At 45.9% G+C, this 21,923-nt stretch overlaps 1 protein-coding gene across 4 annotated transcripts in view; it reads left to right on the top strand.

The window, feature by feature from the left end:
* The window catches only part of LOC139763218 (insulin-like growth factor 1 receptor), a 141,100-nt gene that overhangs the window by 44,872 nt on the left and 74,305 nt on the right, over nucleotides 1–21,923 (top strand). For 3 of the 4 annotated variants that reach the window (XM_071689033.1, XM_071689022.1, XM_071689044.1), the window contains exon 2: nucleotides 19,430–21,917. In XM_071689033.1, the coding sequence (XP_071545134.1) occupies nucleotides 21,440–21,917 (478 nt within the window). In that variant the 5' untranslated portion in view covers nucleotides 19,430–21,439. The remainder of the gene's footprint in view (nucleotides 1–19,429; nucleotides 21,918–21,923) is intronic. The other variant, XM_071689055.1, reaches the window with a different exon arrangement.

Below are 21,923 nucleotides of genomic sequence, written 5' to 3'. Positions count from 1 at the left end.
CTCTAGGAAGGAGGCTTGAGAGCAAAAGTTCTGTTAGTTGATACATTTTGGATGACAGTTGGCAAATGACCTCTTAAACCTAAAGTATGTAGCTGCATTAAGGGCCCAGTTCGCCGGGTCATGTCGAAAAGTTTTGTCAGTATCAGGAAACACTGCGATTGGATTCTCCGTCTTTGAAAATGACTTTGAAGATGTCGTATACCAAGTAGTTTAGTATGCTTCTCTGTTTACGGGAGCCACATTGCAGAACATCCAGTAGATTTCTTGACTCTATTAAGGAAGAGAAGCCTCTTGTTTTCCCCCCATTGTCTCCATGGTTTTGCATAAAGCAACCAGAAAATGGTTCTGTGAAGCTTCTTATCAGACATCCTGTGCCTCTTGTTGCCTTCACACGGCGCTTTTGCGGTGGCGGTCTCATGTCCACAACGGAACTCTACGCTTTTGCACACTGTTTCCTGAGGTCTTGGGGACAGATGCGTCGGCGGCCTTTAGAATTGATCTCTCTCTATTCTGAATTTTGCTGTCAGTAACCTCTCTTGATATATATGTAAGGTTGGGGGCTCCTAGCTAATGACATCCAGTCTGCTGTCACAGAATTGAATTCTGGCGTGGAAGGGTTCGAGATGTGGTGTGGGTGGCGTGTGTCAATACAACTGCAGACTGGCTGGTGGTCGCTTCCCAAGGTGTCGACAAGTGGACCCCATCAAGTATCACTTAGTATATGAGGAGAACATATTGACAGATCTGTCGCCGACGTATTATTGCCTGTCTACACGAGAGTCCCACTTCCGTCGTTCAGAAGAGATATATGAATTTCGAATAAGGTTTGCCATCTGGTCTCCTATGCCATTGATCCGTAGACTTCGCCACTGACGATAGTGAGCGTTGAAGTCTCCCTCCGAATCAGCTCTTTAGTGGGGTAATGGATCGAGAAGTGAGTTAAGTCCATCACCGTATGGTGCACTGATGCCGGGACAATGGACGGATTTGTGTTAATGATATTTACTCGACACGCGACCGCTTCTGGGGTAGTATTCAAAGTCACTTGTGTCTGGGCTAAACTATTATAAACATGAATAACTACATCATGATCTTGATCTCATCTATACGAATGGTAATCTTCTCGTATTACCCATTCCTGGATATGTCTAGTATAGTTCGTCTCCCGTGGACGACCATCGGATGGCCCGTATTGTGCGAGAAGCACTGATGGTTGAGCGTGTTTGTTCCTAAGACGTCTACACTTCCGTTGTATCATAGTGAGGGCGCTGCTGGTACTGGAGTGGCCTGGGTGCTGAGACCGTTATGGTCAGGGAGGGAGGGGGACTTCCGAAGCGGCTTTCCCGGACTCTGGCCTTGGCACCATTTGTGGATGGTTCAGATTCCATCTCACTTCTGTCTGTATGATATGATGGAGGCATCACCCCATGCCACTGACTTACGGCCTTTGGTTAATATGTTTGTTCATTAACTTTGTTGTGTGTATTTTTTTTTTTTTTTTTTACTACTTTTGCTATATTTTAACTTGAGAGGTGTTGCCTTGTGACCCTCCTCCGCGCATTTACCCCGACTGGGAGGAGTAGGGCAGGCTGTTCCCTCATATGCATACCACCGGCACTTAAAACAGCGCAGAGGATCTGGAATGTAAGGTCTTGCAGGGCAACGTTCGTACCCCACTGAAGCATCGTTCGGTAGCCTAGCCCGTCCGGAGCTCAAAACACCGGTGGTCGCATTCTCTCACTCGCCGTGTGATGCGTCGGGCATCAATAACATCCAGAGTTGCCAGTCCCTCCACGATCTCACTCTCCTCCACGTACATGAGATCCTTGCAGCAGATGACACCACCCTGGCAAGGGTTCATGTTAACAGGGATGGTGGCCAGAACTTGGTAGGAATGGAACCGAGTCATCTGCAGAGGGGTCTGCAGACGTCCAAACCTTTACTTGCCAGTTTCCTAACGTTAGTCAGTCACATTGTGTATCATAGGGGGGTTGAGGGACGCCAAGGGAGTTGATCCTGTTACGTTTAGGGTCACACAAATCGATCGTTTAGCAGGTCTTAATGTTGAGCGGAGGATGGTGATCACCGTCATACCCCTCCTACGGGAGAGAGTAGGTGGTTTAGGGCGGTCCATGGTAGCGGCGGCGAGAGGCCCCGCCACCAGGGGGCTCAAACCACTTGGCCACACAAGAGAAAAACCTATAAAGCCAATCTCAAAAAAGATATGGCCTTGAATGGCGACCACTGGAACAGTGAGGATCTCCAAGTAGGGCCGGGCCGGTCGCATGAAGGCCATTTTGAGTTCTCCGGCGGTGGTCACCTCTCGAAGGTGGAAACACTCCTGCTGTACAACTGTGCCGACGGTACAGTGATACTTGGCTCACTGCCTTGGATTGCACCGGGGAGGATGCCTTCGTGAGGTGAAGAAAGCGGCAGGTGGATGTGCTAAACTCGGGGTCACAACAGGGAAATGGAAGGACACTTACTTGTCGAGGAATTTTACCAAATGTGCTGAAGACGTGAAGAGGAATAGTGATATTCTCTTAAGGGTTTCTGCAGCAGTTGCCTATTATAGTAGAAAACATTGCCTGTAATCGGAAAAAAGAAAAAATATATCGTTTTTAACTCGACAGGAAAGGATTTTCAACATATTGTTTTTCTTGTAAGTTAGCATAAATTCGTAAAAAAATTGTGAATAATAAGATAGTGAACTGAATATTTTTCTATTTTTTTTCTAGCTAATTTCATTATTTTTCGTGACAGTGGAATTACATCGTTAAAATTTACAGTATAAAGATATCTGACTATAGAATTACATGGTTAAGATTGATAGCATAAAGTTATCAGATCATATTCGTATGTCCATATTACAATCTTTGTGGTTCTCGTTGGTGATATGTTTAAGAATTTAACGAACCGTTGCTTAAGGCGTGGGAAGGAACCACTCGATGCCAATTTGCTTATTGTGAACAGTTTTTTTGTAGACTGCTTGGTTTAGGGTGTTGAATTCCTAACGCACCACAGAATCGACGGGAAGTTTCTTTTGAATCTGTTGAACTGAAGGACATTAATCCTGTAATGTCTGTAGCCTTAATTAGTAGTATGTATTCTGTGGACGACGAAATCAAAATGATTTTCCCTCCTTCTGTTTAAAAAGCTTTTCGTTTTCAGTAATTTCCTTTTTTTTTTTTGCCATATTAATAGTAAATACGTCATTTACTTCCCGTGGTGTTGGTGGGAGCTTCCTTCTGTCAGTCTGATGATAAATAAGAGATGAACAATAATGCCTTGGAATTATTAGCCTCGGGGACTATAAGGCTCACATGGACAGTGTTCGAGGAAGGGGGTTTTAGCATCATACTCCCACGCCTTAGAGAAGCGAGAGCCTTGGGAGATCTGTTAAGCCCCGAAATCGTGAAGCTTTCATTCATATCTTCTTCCACGAATTTCGACGAGTCTGATATCATTCATTGCTCGCCTGTCAGCTGAATAGAATCACGAATCACGAATCCTTCGCTTTGAATGCACGAAAGGATAGTCGCCGTGCGTGTGAGTGTGTGTGTGTGTGTGTGTGTGTGTGTGTGTGTGTGTGTGTTACGAAGACCTTAAGATTTAACCAAGCCTTAAGCGGGGGGGGGGGGGGGGAAAGGGAAGGGAAGTGGAAGACGCCGCAAAGTCTGAGGCAGAAAGTTGGAAAAAAAAAAATGTTAACTTGCGCTAGCGATAACTTTTTGTTCCGCTTCATTGAAAACAAAGAGCTTGTGTGAATGTGTGTGTGTGTGTGTGTGGGGGGGGGGGGGTGAATGGGTGGGGTGGGTTGGCGTCTCATAGTTGAAAATAATCCAGTGTTAATATATATACGACTTCCCGTGAGTCACTTAATGCAAGGTGTTGTTTTGGGAGAGAGAGAGAGAGAGAGAGAGAGAGAGAGAGAGAGAGAGAGAGAGAGAGAGAGAGAGAGCAGCAAAAGCAAGCTTTATATTTTTGATATTTAGGAATTAGAGAACAGAAAAGATCATGATTTGCAGAATTAGAGAACACCGAAGCTCAGGTTTTGGAAGAATTAGAGAACACACACACACACACACACACACACACACACACACACACACACACACACACACACACACACACACTGACTGCGATTTACGTCAGGGCGCACCCCGAGTTCGAATCCTGGGCGCTGCAGTCGACGCCCACAGTCAATTCAGCTGTTCAGTCTACCATCAGCGCTGGTCGATGATGAAGTACCCGGTTTAGGCTGGTGTGTGTGTGTGTGTGTGTAAGAGTAAAGACATGATACATATATGCAAGGTTAAGGCGGGGCAACACGAGTGTAGATCTCTCTCTCTCTCTCTCTCTCTCTCTCTCTCTCTCTCTCTCTCTCTCTCTCTCTCTCTCTCTCTCTCTCTCTCATGTCAACAAATCGTGCCTGGCAGGACTATGAATTTGTCTTTTCTCTTTCGTCCCCTGAACTTGGTGCAGTTCGAGTAAACATCACATTTTCTGTTTGCTGGTAGGGAGAAGAAGATGGCCCGCCAAGAAATTGGCCCCCCCCCCCCTTTTTTTTTTTTCTATTTCCCAACTCAGACTTTAGACTTTCAGATACACAACTGAATTACCTCTCCTCCCGTCTTTGAGCCGCCAGAGTATCTGTCTGTTTATGTGTATCGACGCCGTTTTTTCGTTCGTGGATTCGGTTGAATTTCCATCTGGAAAAGGTTTGGAATGAAGGTTATGATATTCTCGTGTGTTCCTTTATGGCCGGCTGGCTGGTCTGACAGCTGTGTGTTGGGAACAGATTTGTATCCTGTTTCTCTCTCTCTCTCTCTCTCTCTCTCTCTCTCTCTCTCTCTCTCTCTCTCTCTCTCTCTCTCTCTTCTTCTTCTTCTTCTTCTTTCTTCCCTTCTTTTTGGCCTCTCTTAATCTTACGATCATCTGCCTTTATTTATTTCGTTAATCTTTATCATGTGGAAGACTACTTGTCCTCTCTCTCTCTCTCTCTCTCTCTCTCTCTCTCTCTCTCTCTCTCTCTCTCTCTCTCTCTCTCTCTCTCTCTTCTTCTTCTTCTTTCTTCCCTTCTTTTTGGCCTCTCTTAATCTTACGATCATCTGCCTTTATTTATTTCGTTAATCTTTATCATGTGGAAGACTACTTGTCCTCTCTCTCTCTCTCTCTCTCTCTCTCTCTCTCTCTCTCTCTCTCTCTATCTATCTATCTCTCTATCTGTCTATCTATCTATCTATCTCCTGTCTTCCTTAGTCGTGATATATTCTAATACACATTTTAAATGTTGAAGTTTAAAAAACTAAATGTCAGGATTTACGTACGTTTAAGTTTTGCTTTTAAGTGAGTGACGGGAAATATATATATATATATATATATATATATATATATATATATATATATATATATATATATATATATATATATATAAATATAAATGGCACTCGTTGTGCCACTCATGTCCTATTCATCCTTCCAGTGATGTCCTCTCCGTTCTGCCAGTGATGTCCTCTCCGCTAGATGTTCCTTTTTAGGTATTCATTTTGTTTTCTTTTGTCGCCACGTTTACGCCCGTCACTGCTCCTTCTCGTCTCCCTGGGGTTATTAAGCAGTGATGACACAAATTGCATTATCTAACTTTCCCCTCCTCGCAAAGTTGGGGATAGACGCTGCCAGGGAACATGGGAGATGATCCTCCCATGGATCTCTGGGACGCAGTGTGTCCACCCCATCCCCCATCCCCCAAGAAAAAAGATAAAATAAAATAAGAATAAAAAAAAGAAATAAAATAATTGAATACCTACTATTTTGGTCTTTGGGTTATGTAGGGTTAAGGGTTATTATTATCGTCTGTCAGGGTTGTTAGCGGTAACCAGCGTCAAGTCGTTACCGATAAAAGATGAAAAAAAAAGTATATATATATTTTTTCCAGGTGATTCTGAAGCCATACTCTCTCTCTCTCGCTATATGGGTATATGGCTCGTGGGAATCACTGTGTAAGATTAATGTGTCGATGTATATATATATATATTTTTTCTGCATGTTTGTGTCCGCTGGGATATGACGTTGAAGGATAGATTGGGTCACATGATAGACGGGGGTCACATGATGGACGGGGGTCATATGATAGACGGGGTTCACATGATAGACGGAGGTCACATGATAGACGGGGTCACATGATAGACGGAGGTCACATGATAGACGGTCACATGATAGACTGGGGTCACATATCAGACGGGGGTCACATGATAGACTGGGGGGTCACATGATAGACTGGGGGGTCACATGATAGACTGGGATCACATGATAGACTGGGGTCACATGATAGACTGGGGGGTCACATGATAGACTGGGGTCACATGGTAGACTGGGGTCACATGATAGACTGGGATCACATGATAGACGAGGTCACATGATGACGGCCAACAACAAGAACAACAACAACAACAACAACCCCACGCTCCCCTCTCTACGAACGGACGCAAAGATGCTGCGGGCGGATGCGAGGCCTGTTGACGGACGCAAAGAGAAGCAAGCATACTGCGGACAGACGCAAGCACGTCGTGGACGGGCGCAAGCATACCAAGAACCACTTGAACGTGCGCAAGCATACCAAGAACCACTTGAACGTGCGCAAGCATACCAAGAACCACTTGAACGTGCGCAAGCATACCAAGAACCACTTGAACGTGCGCAAGCATACCAAGAACCACTTGAACGTGCGCAAGCATACCAAGAACCACTTGAACGTGCGCAAGCATTAGGATTACAGGAAAACAAAGTATTGCGCGATCACGGCGAGAACAGACGCAAAAGACGATACCGAGAATGGACGCAAACTCAGTGTGAACGGGTGCAGGCACAGGAGCAATGACGCAAGCACGGTAGGTCCTTCGAGGACATGTGTCAACGTCAACAGGCCAATGAAATCTATTACGATCACACATAACGTAAGGCCAAAGCAGTAATAGCCTCCATGTTACTAATACATAAAGGCCGTAGTTCCTCGACTTAAAGAATATCTCACATGACATAAGCCCAAGCTGTAATAGCCTCCATGCTAGTAACACATAAAGGCCATACTTCCTCGACTCCAAGCGTACTACATTCAACCACACCTTTCCCCGTCTTGTCCCCTCATGTGGTGATACGTCTTATGCCACTGGTACACAGAGACCGGAATGGCAAAGCCCTAGTTGTGTGTCTGGAGCCATGATAATACTCCTTATGAGCATGTCAACATCATTAGTAACACAGACACGACCTCCCTCAGCCACCCTCCTGAGAGGTGGGGATGACCGCTTGTTGATGTAGCGCCATCCAGGCGCATCTCGTGTGAACCCAGAGCGCAACTGATTCGACCCCGACGTAGGCGCAGCCTTGTGCCAGCGGTGCGCGTTCAAGGGCGTGGTGGTGGCGGTGTTGGCATGAGCGGATGTCCAGTAGAGCCGAGGGCGGCGACGATAGACGGCTGGCTGGTGGAGGAAGATGGTGGCGCCCCCTTCCCATACCCGACTGGGGCAGACGAAGTTGATAGTGACATTCGTGGTGTTTTGATCTCGAAATGCCACATGAACGGACCCGGAAAGTCTCTTTCGAATGCAAGGCTTTGAATGAAGTATGAAAGAGAGGCTTGAAAGGTATGGAGAAGGAACGAAGTAAAGTAGAAGAGGAGGAATGATCAAAAGGTCTGGGAGGATATGAATAATCCGACCTTAAACAAAAAGAAAAAGACAGGTCGTAGCTCACCGTTGGGAAAGAGACGTGAAGGTAAGCAATTCCAAAGCTTAACCATGTAGGGAATGAAGCAAACATCACAACACCTCCCTGCACCACCACCACCACCACCGTCACCTTTGAGTTGCTAGTGTCCACACAGTAAACACGTACCATGTGTAGCAAGTTGAGAGCAAGTGAAGTAGATAAGAGCACACACACACACACACACACACACACACACACACACACACACACACACACACCCGTTCAACTGGTTAAGACAGACGAAGGCGAACCATTTGGCTTGGGCTTCTCGTGTGGAACACGAGGTGAGAGGGGGGGATGGGCAAACTACTCTCTTATGGAACCCGGCGAGCACGAGACTTTCTACGAGCCGCGGGAGACGCTGACGAAGGCACCGCGACCCGTCGTCAGTGGGGGCGAGCAAGAGAACCCGGGTTGGGAGGGGAAGAGCTCGGATCGCAGGAGAGGCTCCGCGACGTGGGTCAGATGTAACTAACCCCCGTGGGTTATTTTTTGACCTGGCAATATCAGTTTTTATGAAGATTACCGACACTCACATCTAAAGTAGAAGAACTTAAGAGGCAGCGGTCGTGGCAATCGCTGGAGTGCGGGTATATATATTTTTTTTTAAGTAGAATTTTTTTACGACAGTGGATTAAAAGTTTTAGAGACTTTTTCCAGCGCCCTGCAGAGCTTCGCTGTCCCTCTGCAAGCGACAAGGGAACGACGTTGTGATAAGATTAGGATAAGGATAGGAAAGGCTTTAGATTGGTTTAGGCGAGGTTAACAAAGCCCCCCCATCCCGCCCTTTTGATTAGCTTAAACAGAAAAGCTCTGGGCTCGGTTAGAAAAGCGTCTGACAATAAGCTCTGGGCTCGGTTAGAAAAAAAAAAGCGGATGGGTTACTGGGCTCGGTTAGAAAAAGATAGCGTGTGAATGAGGACACTCAGAATCTGTATTAGCTTAGGGCCTCCTGTAGCCTGGAACCATTTCAATGCTTCTTGGACATCTCTCACTGTGTACCTCACACACACACACACACACGGGTCGTGCAACCATTCCACCTCCCTTGTTGTCACAAGCCACGTCCTCCTCCCACGTCCAGGCTTCGTCACTGCCAGGGGTTATCCCTGACTTCGTTTTGTCTATACTTCTAACTGATCTGCGGTGCTCTACCCAAAGATCATCGAGTGGCCCTAAAAAGAGAAGTTTCCGGTCACCTTACATGAGCCGCCTCCGGATTACCAGAGCCGTGAAAGAGATTAGACGAATGTAATGATTACCAAATCCCCGCCACAATGTCTGATCGTCCTCACGGCCAGGAAACCGCAAGCGCGGCTAGATGCCATTTACATCTCGTTCCTCACAAGGAGGGGAGGGAATGCCATGTGAGTGAAGCCCAGGGGGGAAACAAAAAAATGGATATGAACATCTACATTTCATGAAGACCCGTTGATGACTGTGATTATCACCAGATGGAGGAGGTGGCGAACCCCTCCCATGTCGTCCCGGCCGGGCGGAGCGATGGACCTGTATCACACGGGGCCATCGCTGTGTACACCTCCAGGTGCTCAGGCCAGCAGACGTGATATCATCACCCGACCAAGACCATGTGCAAGGAAGGGCGTCTCTCTCCTGTGGCTACGTTGGCCAATGGTCAGAATTAAGGGGTTGGGATATATATATATATATATATATATATATATATATATATATATATATATATATATATATATATATATATATATATATGTATTCTTATGAATCCACCGGGAAAATGAAACACGAAAAGTGCCCAAGTGCACTTTCGTGTAATAATCACATCATCAGGGGAGACACAAGAGAGAAATGTAACAGTCAGTTGATATACATCGAAGAGACGAAGCTAGGACGCCATTTGGTAAACATGTGATTGTCCAAAACATACAACGTTGTATGTTTTGGACAATCACATGTTTACCAAATGGCGTCCTAGCTTCGTCTCTTCGATGTATATCAATTGACTGTTATATTTCTCCCTTGTCTCTCCCCTGATGATGTGATTATTACACGAAAGTGCACTTGGGCACTTTTCGTGTTTCATTTTCCCCGTGGACTCATAGGAATATCTTGATCACGCGCAAAATTGTGATCCTTTCCAATATATATATATATATATATATATATATATATATATATATATATATATATATATATATATATATATATATATATTCTTTCTTTTCTTTTAAACTATTTGCCATTTCCCGCGTTGGCGAGGTAGCGTTAAGAACAGAGGACTGGGCCTTTTTTGGAATATCCTCACCTGGCCCCCTCTGTTCTTTCTTTTGGAAAAAAAAAAAAAAAAAAAACGAGAGGGGAGGATTTCCAGCCCCCCGCTCCCTCCCCTTTTAGTCGCCTTCTACGACACGCAGGGAATACGTGGGAAGTATTCTTAATCCCCTATCCCCAGGGATAATATATATATATATATATATATATATATATATATATATATATATATATATATATATATATATATGTATGTATATATGTGTGTGTGTGTGTGTGTGTATAAAGTCTGTTCCCACGAACATTACGCTGAATTTCAGTCTCTTATTCTGATCTTGTCATGTTGTTATGTCAGAGGAAGCGAAGATGGTGGCATTTTAGTCAGAGGGTTCCCAAGCAAAGAGGACCTTCATTAATGGTGGTAAATCAAGTTAAGGCTTCCCCTCTCTCAACGAAGGTGAAGTGCGCGAGGAACCACTTCGTCAGGAGTATATAATTACTAGTCTACCGGAACCATTTGATATTGTGGCGCTTCGGGGGAGTTTCGAAGCACCAGAATTTAACTTCCAACTCTCTGGCGTTATCGGAAACCCTGAAGCTCAGCTTCGAGAAAAGTGACGTTCATAGAGCTTCGAATGTAACTTTTTTAAGTGTCGTACACGAAGCTTTTGAGATTATCTCCGAAACAGTGTCGCTCATAAAGGCTTCAAGCTAAACACTGCGCCAGTGTTCGTTCATGGAGCTGCGAAACAACTCTGAGCCGGTCTCGTTCATGGAGTTTCGAACCCAACTCCGAACCAGTCATTCTCCTCAACTTGGTACGTGGAATAAGAACATACAACGCCACCGCTGACTAAGTCTTCGCTTTGTATCGCGTGACGCACGTAACTTCTCTGTCCTTTTGTCGCCTCTCTGATGACTCTTTCACTGGGAATGAAATGCCCAGGTCACTCCTGCATGACGGACTTAACTGGAACTAGGATGACAGAAAAGAAAATGTCTCAGAAATACAGTGTGTTCTGCTGCTTTCCTCCCTTCGCCTCCTTAAGCACGACGGTACAACGCCTTGGTTAAGATGACCCATCCGCTGACCTGACCTGTAGGGGGGTCACGTCGTTGGGATCATCATGGGTAAAGTCCGTCCCGACGCAACGTGGGTCAAAGGCTTTTTATAAGAGACCCCTCAAAATGTTTTTTAGCTATCTCAGTCGTCAGGGAAAGCCTGGTCGACTCGATCATGGGAGAGTTTCAGAAGCATTTGAAAAGGTGCGTCATCATTTGAACTTCTGTATCTTAGAATATCTTAGAATAAAAGCCGCTGTTAGGCAGCAGTACGGTAATCGTTAAGATTTGATACTCCCCCCCTCTTGCATCGGGTCGACTAGACGAACTCCTGATACCTCTCTGGGTTCCATTTATTGAGGTCTTTTTAAGGTCTCTCGAACGTATTTCAAGCCACGGGATAGTCTCCAGTGTCTTAGCTGTCCACGTTTGCGAGGAGGCGACCAACCGTTGTACGTGTGGTTTGGATGTCGTGACATTGAATTTTCCCTCGAGGTTTGTTCTATATTCGTAACATCTTGGTCACCAGATCGAACCTTCCAAACGAACCCCCGTTCAACACCGAACCTTTCACGCAAACCTCCGTTCAACACCGAGCTTTTCCAACCAGACAAGTCCTCGTTCAGCACACCAGACAAACCCCCGTTCAATACACCGAACCTTCCAACCAAACGAACCCCCGTTCAACACACCGAACCTTCCAACCTAACGAACCCCCGTTCAACACACCGAACCCTCCAACCAAACGAACCTTCGTTCAACACACCGAACCTTCCAACCAAAACGAACCTCTTCAACACACCGAACCTTCCAACCAAACGAACCCCGGTTTCATGATTCTTCGTTTGCCACACTACCCGTGGCTCCAGAGCCATTGCACCCACCAGCTGTCCATCAGCCCCTCCCGAATTCTTCGACTCTGAGAACCCGTCCACGCCAGTTCAGCTATAAAGAAAAGGTAATCATTGCTTTGTCTTGGGCCAAGTAGAGCCCTGCGTCTCTAAGAGGAAAAAAAGATATATATATATTTTGGGTTTAATGTTCCTTAAATCTTTACAGGCAATTGCCGGGTTGTTCTGAGAATATCATGACTGCACAAGCCGCCATATTCGTAACTTCGAGAAATTATTAGATGAAGAAAAGTCGATGATATGTTTGTGCTCAAATTATGTGGACGACCCTGACGAGGTTGCCAAAAAAAAAAAAAAAAAAATATCCTTCACATCCGAGAAAGATCGAACTTGTGAATGCCCGAGCACTACTGTTGTTGGGCCATCACCCGTGCACGTCATGCCTCCTCTTGAGGGTCGCCATGCCTCCTATTCAAGAGTCGTCATGTCTCCTGTTCAGAGGCGTCTTGCCTCCTGTTTAAAGGCGTCAGTCACGCCTCTTGTTCAGAGGCGTCAGTCATGCCTCTCGTTCAGAGGCGTCAGTCACGCCTCTCGTTCAGAGGCGTCAGTCACGCCTCTTGTTCAGAGGTGTCAGTCACGCCTCTTGTTCAGAGGCGTCAGTCATGCCTCTTGTTCAGAGGCGTCAGTCACGCCTCTTGTTCAGAGGCGTCAGTCACGCCTCTTGTTCAGAGGCGTCAGTCATGCCTCTTGTTCAGAGGCGTCAGTCACGCCTCTTGTTCAGAGGCGTCAGTCACGCCTCTTGTTCAGAGGCGTCAGTCACGCCTCTTGTTCAGAGGCGTCAGTCATGCCTCCTGTTCAGAGGTTCCTTTTCCTGTTCCAGACCTTCCAGGACGTCCTGCAAACGGTGGTCACCGTCGGGCTGGATGGTCGTCTCCTTGCTGGGAGACCCTCTCCTGCCAATACTGCTGGTGGGTGGGATTGGGGAAGGTCGGGGGGGGGGATCTGAGATGTGGCCGAGTTCTCGTCCCCCGTCATCCCCATCCCTGGGACATCCCTATTCTTCAGGGCAGGTGATTCTGACGCAGCTTAGGTGGTGGTTGGACGGTAAGGACGCACGCCACTCGCTCTCCACCTCGGTGTAGACTGTACAGGCCTCAGAGGTGTTGGCCTCCGTGTCTTGTGTGTTGAGGCGACCAGCAAGGGGTTTACGGCGGGCGACCTTGGCAGTCTGACCCCACCTCCCTCCGTGGGGTTGGTGAGCTGAACGCACCCACCTCGTTCATACCGCCATATTCTCGTCTTCGTTTCTTCATCCGAGTTGTGTGTGTGTGGGGGTGGTTTCCACCTCTTCGTCTCCCCCCTGGGTCAACGGTCTCGTGCGAGTTACGGGGTCGGTGGCACCGCCGGGGGGTGGGGTCGTCTTACCCCCTCCTGTTTAACCACCTCCGCGCGACATGACGATCGTTCCCTCGTCTCTCTCCCTGCCTCACCGTGTCCGCTCACCTCGTGGTTTCTGTCCGCCATGGCGTCAGCGTGGCTGTGGGTGGGTGGGTGGCTGGGGAGGGCTTTCGTTTCCACAAGAACTGTAGCTTTTTCCAGTGGTGCGGGGAGCGGGTGGGATGATAGAGGAAAGCGCCGGGTCTGCACTGTTGTTTGACTTTGCACACACACACACACACACACACCCCATCCTCGACGCGTCCCTCAGGGGCACCAACATCCCTAGGACTAGCAGGCCGCCCCATCCCGCCACGTCCCTCAGGACCATCAACCCCCCATTTCTGCACATCCCTCAAGGCCACGAACATCACTGGGAACTGGCAGTCCTACTGCGGGAGAGCACTCAGCGCCGCCAGCATCCCTGGGACCAGCATCCGTACCCCGGTACCTTTCCCAAAGGCCGCTAACCTCCTTGAAAACAAACCAGATTACCCCCACCTCCCCTGCGCTCATGGCTCCCTCACGTTGGCCGCTCATCACGGCACAAGAGATAAGGCGCAGGTCTCCCAGGGAGCTTGATGTGTTCTTCCCTGAAACACTCACAGGGTTTTCCAGATAGGAACTTTTTGGAACGTGGTCAAGTAATTATCCACCAGCACCAGCAGCACGGCTCTTGTCTGGCTCGTCCTCCAGTCTTGGATCCGCCCGAGGATTAACCCAGCGTCTGGTAAATCATGGATAATGCTAATGAGATTCGTTCGATTGGTGTTCGACTCTGGCTTGAGATAAGAAGGTGCAGGATCTCCTTCATCAGGTGTGTGTGGGGGGGGGGGGGAATCTGCACCTCCTCGTCACCAGGGCCCTAAGGGCGCACGTAGCAACTCCCAGAGGAGGGAGCAGCGGGGGTTCGATTCCCTTGTGTATCGTCCGCGTTCTCCTGTTGCATCATTGGGAGTGCAACAGCTGCCGTACAGATGGTCAATATACGTTCAGAAACGTACGATAATCTCATAAAAAAAACATACTAGTGCTACTCAATGATAGTTGATAACTTGATTATTTTTTATTGTGGCTGATATGGCAAGGGTGATTGCATACCCTAGTCACAGCCATCTCATAAATGATACATCATTTATCGACCAGCAACAAAGGGAGGATGAATAGCTGGGTTGGGCGTGAGAGCCGTCTGGCCTGGTACAAGCCGTCACTCGTTTAACTGCAGAAAGACTTAGGTATATTACATTGACGTGAGATTATATTCTTTTTCATTACCTTCTCTCTGCTTGCAGTGTTTGTATGTATGAGGTTGCCCAAGTTCTCAGCCTGCGCAGGAAATGCAATATATATATATATATATATATATATATATATATATATATATATATATATATATATATATATATATATATATATATAGTCCTCTGTTCTTGATGCTACCTCGCTAACACGGGAAATGGCGAATAGTATGAAAGAAAAAAAAAGATATATATATATATATATATATATATATATATATATATATATATATATATATATATATATATATATACATATATATATATATATATATACACTCAACATACATGCTACATACAGTTTTCATTCTTGGCTGCTCATTTGGAGAGGTTGTGGGGGAGGAGGAGGAGGAGGAGGAGGAGGGAGTCGGGGAGTTGAAGAATTTGGGAGGAGTTTGTTAGAGGGTCTTCAAGCATGTGGTAAACAAGAGCAAGTTAAGGAAAGGAGGAGGAGGAAAAAAGAAAATATTGGGAGGGTTATAGACGCCAGGGCTCAACCCACTTGACGCCAGGGCTCAACCCACTTGACGCCAGGGCTCAACCCACTTAACACTACCACTCAACCTGGACTGGAGGTTGGGGTTAGGGGGCGGGGGGTTGAGGAGCCGCAGAAAACGGCCGACGGTTTTGTCTTTTGTTCTTTGGGGCAGAAGAAACCGAAAAAAAAAAAAAGGGGGTATGTCTGTCACCCTGAGAGATCCTCACTGGTAATGTACACTTCAGATTGTTATAAAGCATTTCTTATTTGTTTTTTTTTTTCTAAATGGAAAAAGTTAACTCTTACTTTTACTTCATTTCGTAATGGTTTTATTAAGAGATAAAGTGAACGATTTATTTGATTTATTTCAATTTTTCGTTTCTGTCCTGCTTTTTTGTCTTCCGTCTTGCACTCTCAAGTCTGAGAAATCACTCTTGGCTTCACGGAGTTTCGTCAGACGTCGGTGGCTGCTAGATGTCGACCAGACAGGCAGCCAGCTTCCAGTGACCATGGTGTGTGTGGGTGAGTGTGTGTCGGGGTGTGTGGGTGAGTGTGTGTCAGTGAGCAGCGAGTATGGTGGTCTATAACATAAGACGTAGAGGGCAATTACTGTTCCTAGTCGCCCAGATCTCACCTAACCAGCTCGTCAGAGTCTTCATACATAAATAAATATCCTCTCCCTCCTCTGCACACACACACACACACACACACACACACACACACACACACACACACACACACACACACAGACACACGCGCGCGCGCGCGCGCGCAAACACCTCCATTCGACAAGGACGAAAGGTATTGTGACAGCTCGACTGCCCCGAGAAGCACCTGGGTTCTGGCACTCACAACCCCTTGCCCCCGGGGTGTAACACAACATTTTCATAAAACGAGTTTATTCATGCGCGGCGTAAACAACAGACGGGCCTAGTTGTTTACACGGCAGGGATGGCGTCGGCGGCAAACCCGTTCTCTTACGCGGGCTGAACGGGGGACTATTTATTTTTTTCTTTGAATCGCTGACAAGAAGAGTAATGGAGGCTTGGGGGGCGCGGGGGTTGATATACCTAGGAACGTTGGACTGCCATCATTGTCAGGTGGGACGGCTCGGCTCGGAAAGTTGCCCCAGATATATTGAGGACACCGCCAGCGGTTGTCAACCTTTCCCGAATGGCGTATTGCTTAACCTCTCCTTTCCCCTAGTGTTCTGAATCGCCTTACTACTCACTCCTCACCAAGAAGTCTTCACTTTAACGAGGGAATAATATACAACGTAAGAAAAAAAAAGAAAAGATGACAACGTAACACCATTACATAACACGATAAGATATGTATTTATAATATGCTGTCAATTGCATGTATATTATCCCTGGAAAATAGAGATATTCATATTCCTTTCTGCTCACGAGACTACCACCGCCGTGTACCGTCCTCGTGGGCTATCGTGAACCGCACCGCACTGCACGGCACTTGGGGTACTTCTACCCTCTCTCTCTCTCTCTCTCTCTCTCTCTCTCTCTCTCTCTCTCTCTCTCTCTCTCTTCCCACTTGGCAGCCACAGACTCGTCCCGCTTGACGGGAGAAATGTCGCGTATAATATCCACAGGAGCGCGAGGCGCGGAACTGACAGGGCAAAACGAGGGATTTCTCGAGTATCATAAAGACGACGTTGGAAAAAAAAAAGGGTTTTATTTTAAACACAAGCCATCGAGACTGTCACTTTAACATTCCTCTTTAACATTCCTCTTTAACATTCGCCCGGCGCAAAGGCGCTCAGAGGATCAAATACCTCATGAAAGGATTTTACCGGTGGTCGCATCTCTTGATCTGGACGATGGTTGTGGCGAACGTGAATGTTGGAGGGTTGTTTTTAAGGAGGAGAAAATGACGTGTGTGTGTGTGTGTGTGTGTCATGGTGAGTGAGTGCATGTACTGATTCGAGAGAGCTGACCAAGGATGTGCTGATCTGAGTCTGTGGAGAGGGTGAGTGAAGATAGACTCCACGTCTGAGAGGATCTTCGTGTCAGAAATTGTAAGAACACTTATAAGACGGGTTCGAGGCGTGCCTGGGATAGATGAGATTGGATGGGTGTGGTATATAGGGGGCGACGTGTGCCACCACGGGACTAAAGAGAGCGTAGGACGAAAGTCAAGGTAAACAATGGATTAGTCTGTGGGGTTTGTCTGGGGATTATAGACTCTGGGCTCGTTACATCGTACACGATAGTTTGATAGAAGATGTGAGCAGAGCCATTGTTCCTCTGTTCCCGAAGCTACCTTTTCGAAGGCGGGAGAGGCACATATGCATGACAGTGATGATAAAACCATTGATCCAGGAGTGAATAAGAGAGGCTTCAGAGAAAACGAAACATTGCATTAAGGCATCGATGGCAGACTAGGTCCAAACTATTACCACTTAGTCAGAAATATAAGAGCTAAATTCAGGTAGGGCTTTTGTTACTTCACGCAATGGTAAACCGGAAGATGTCTGGAATGCAGAGCAGCTGAATGCAGCACTGGAAGTGGGATGGCAATAAACGGATCGAGCAGCCGTGGTATATTAGATCCTAATGGTGTAAAAATACAAGACTTTCGGTGCATTTCGCTCTGACGCGCGAGCCGGTAATGCTATTTCAGCGTTTAGAACAGCCAGGGTCTTTGGCAGTGATAGCAAGTGATACTTCGGCTTGACGTTATGTACGCTATATTTTCTCTGGTTTTACACACACACACACACACACACACACACACACACACTCAGGAGTTACCGTACTCCGCCTGCAAATCGTTATGATGCGAGGCGAATGTCATCTCTTGACAGTGGGCGAAATGGGAGTGCAGGTTCAAATGACGACCTTCTCGCTCCACATGGGCGCATGATTTCCCTGCTCCTGCTCGGAGTGCATCCTTGAGGCCCCACAAAGGGGAGTCCTGGGTTGTATGATTACGATGGTAGTTAGGTAGTTAGTATTGATTGATTGACACCCTCTTAAAGGAATATTTCCCAGCACAAACGTCAACTGAACTTCTTGGTTGAATATGATGATGGAACTCGCTAATAATGACAGTAAAATAATAATGATAATAATAATAATAATGATAATAATAATAAAAATAATAATAATGATAATAATAATAGCGGTGATAATGATAATAATAGTAATAATAATGATAATGATAATAATAGTAATAATAATGATAATGATAATAATAATGATAATAATAATAATGATAATAATAATAATGATAATAATAATGATATTAATAATAATTTGCTAATGATAGTAACAATAATAGTAATAAGCCATAATGATAATGATAATGACAATGTTCCCGAAATTGCGATTTGGTCTTACAGTTACGATACACGCACTGGTCTTTGCGAGGTGAGGCAGTAGGAGAAGTCTGTAATAGCCAGCTCGCAGGGGCTGATACCACTTGCCTTGGGGTCGTTTAACTCACACCCTACCAGAGAAAAATGACAAGAAAAGAAAAGAATATATATATATATATATATATATATATATATATATATATATATATATATATATATATATATAAATATATATATATATATATATATATATATATATATATATATAAATATATATATATATATATATATATATATATATATATATATATATATATATATATAGTATAAATATAATATAAATATATATATAAATATATATATATAATATATATATATATATATATATATATATATATATATATATATATATATATATATATATATATATATAAAACGCCGATGCAAAACACCCAGTCGTTGCCCTTAGGTTAGGGACGGAGGGAGGGAGGTCAGAAAATACGCAGCTGAGTGGGTGTGTTATGAACAGTATATTTTTGTGTGTGTAAATGACGTTAGTCCTATTCTATAGGTCATTACCATGTGCTGTTAAATGTGCAGGAATTTTTCCCCAGTCCAGTTGTTTATGACGTCCTGAAGCAGATGCCAGTCGCAAAAAAAAAAATGATACTATCCACTTTGTTCTCTTCTATCCACCTATGTTCTCCCCTCCCTCCCTCCCTTTGCTTCAGACCCCCGCAAAAAATGAGAGTCAATCTAGGAGTTACCCTACCAATAAGCATTGATACCTCACCTGAGATAAGCAAATAGCCAACTGATAACCCACGATAAGCTATTGATAGACGTGATAGACGGGTCCTGAAAACACATTAATCTCTCGTATTGATTAAGTGATAAAGAGACCGCGCGTCTCTCACTCACTCCCTCCCTTCATCTCCTTTTGCAGGGTTTAGTCCTCGCGGGGCTCCGAGCTATGGTGTCGTAGTTGTTCGCTGGATCGTCGATGGCGTTGCTGGAACCCAGATGGCGAGGGGAATCCTCCCCTATGATCTTAGCAGCGCCAGTAGTGAGGACGGAGGGACGTAGGTACCAGTAGTGAGGACGGAGGGACGTAGGTACCAGTAGTGGACGGAGGGATGTAGGCCCCAGCCTTCTTCAGAAGGACTAGAGGATCGTCTATATTGCCCCAGTTGATCATCGCCTTCGGGACGCGCGTGTGTGTGTGTGTGTGTGTGTGTGTGTGTGTGTGTGTGTGTGTGTGTGTCTGTGTGGTTTGGCTGCTCACTGGGGCTTGAGATTGGTAAGCTGACTTACGGGGTCTCAGGTTCACTGGTTTGTGAGATGAGGCTTCGAAGCCTTCAGGCCGGGAAAAGAAGAAAACGAAAAAGCTGAAAGACTTTTACCAGAGATAAAAGAGTTAAGTCCACTGTAATCAAGACAGTAAGGGAGAGACCAGTATTAAAGAGTACATAGAAAGACCTGAAAGGAAAACCCCATAAGCGATATAAACAAGAAACAGGGAAGATAAGGAGATAGATTAAGGTTACCATCACAGATAAGGACTGTGTATATATACATATGGGAAATTACAATGATAATGTGATAGAGGACAGCGATCAACATTGCTGGATGGTTTCTTGTTAACCTCGACCGTCTTGCCTCAGAGAATGGCATACACAGGGGAGCTCGTGTATATCCTCGTCGTGTGAATACGTTTCAGTGTTACAGCACAAACAAAAAGATCATCACCATTATTGTGCGCTTTTCTCTTGTGAGGAGTAACGAACGAATATGAAAACTGACTTGTGGAGAAAGCCATTCGTTACGCAGTTCCGCACGAGAATGTATCGCGAACGCGTTGAATTATGGATGTATTCTTTTTTGCCTTTTGTCATCGGCGCTGTTGATTTGTGGGAAGACATCTATTTGAAAGCTGGGCAAAACTGAGTGTCTGAAGTGAGAAGGAAAAAAAAAAAGGATGCGTAAGTCAGGTGTAACTTGTGAAAAATGGGATGCGAACGTAGTACTGAATTACGATGACCAGTGTTCATTCTTGGAGGACGATACTGTCTCGTTTGATGATGAAGTTTGTTTCTCAAATCTGTAAAGTGTCCACCTTATCAGAGATAATGTGATTACATGCAGCTCAAGCCCAAGTCATTAAGTTAACAGACGTTAACTTAAGACCGTAAGATCACCTGAAGAAGTCTTTCATCTCTGCATTATGCATGCTTTTCCTTCGTTTTCTGAAGCGCTTTAGGGCAGACAGATATACTTTCGTGTGTTCTTTAGATCTTAGTCATTTAATTACGATATGGTAAATTTTATTCATGAACGTGAAAGATTATACTTTTCTCTTATTTAGAGCCGAACAGAAACCAGTCTCAGATTTATATAATCATGAAAATACATCGCAACACAAGCATACCGCAGTAAGAGACCTTAAGACCTCTCGCTTGAAGGAAAACGTATAGTTTTTGCCACTGGAACGTAAACAGTGCTTACAATGTGTCTTATTAGTGCCCGACCAGAGGACCAATAGCCCTACCACCAGTGACGAGTAACCCCGGCCAACATCATCAGGAGACCTCGCTTGGCAAGAACCTCTTTAGAACCAGCAACCCGCGTTCACCCTGCCCTCGGTGAACGCCTCTATCCAGACTTCACCTGCAGTACCCGATGGCCACGGGACGATGGCATCACTGCCACCCCCTGCCGAGCCATCGCCGCCTGAGGAACACGCTGGAGCAACAACACACGGGGACGTGGATCCTTCCTCTGGAGAGGAAATGGTGGCGCTTCGCCCTGCTCGATCCGGTGTGTTAGTGAGCCCAACGAGTCTCGACTCAGTGTGGTAATAGTAGTAGTAGTAGTAGTAGTAATGAAAGTGAGTTTTCCAAAAGCTATTGTCTAAGTGAACAGCAACAGTCCATGAACAGTGTCGAATAATCTTTAGATGTGCGAGGTTTCTCCGGAACATTTTGCTCCCAAGATGTGTTCAGGCCAGTCCAAGCCAAAGATAAGAGACTGCATAAAGCGTGCGGATGGCTTAAGGAGAACTCTGCCGGAGAGTCAGGGACATAAGTCCCAGCGAACACGCATGCCGATCAAATCCGAGAGTCGAACAGGGCTTCGTAGTCAGTCGGAGGCGGCGAGACCCGAACCTCAACCCAGATCAGAGGAAGTTCACAAGAGGTTACGCGGTCCTGGACGGATAGCCTCGCCTCCCCTGACACAGCAGCGCGCCAGACGGGAGGGCAACAACCCCGTCCACACACCCCACACTAGACCATCTCGAGGCCCTGGCTGGTGGATGAGGGTGGTGGTGGTGCTGGTGGCCCTGTGCACCTGGACTGGCGAGTGTCGGGCCCAGGACTCCGACCACCACACCACAAACATCTGCCAACACAGATACAACGGAACCGCGGATAAAAGTAAGT

The sequence above is a fragment of the Panulirus ornatus genome, chromosome 3, assembly GCF_036320965.1.
Source record: "Panulirus ornatus isolate Po-2019 chromosome 3, ASM3632096v1, whole genome shotgun sequence".
Classification (NCBI taxonomy): domain Eukaryota; kingdom Metazoa; phylum Arthropoda; class Malacostraca; order Decapoda; family Palinuridae; genus Panulirus; species Panulirus ornatus.
Note: the sequence above shows the minus strand (reverse complement) of the source record. Positions and strands in the feature narration are given on the sequence as shown.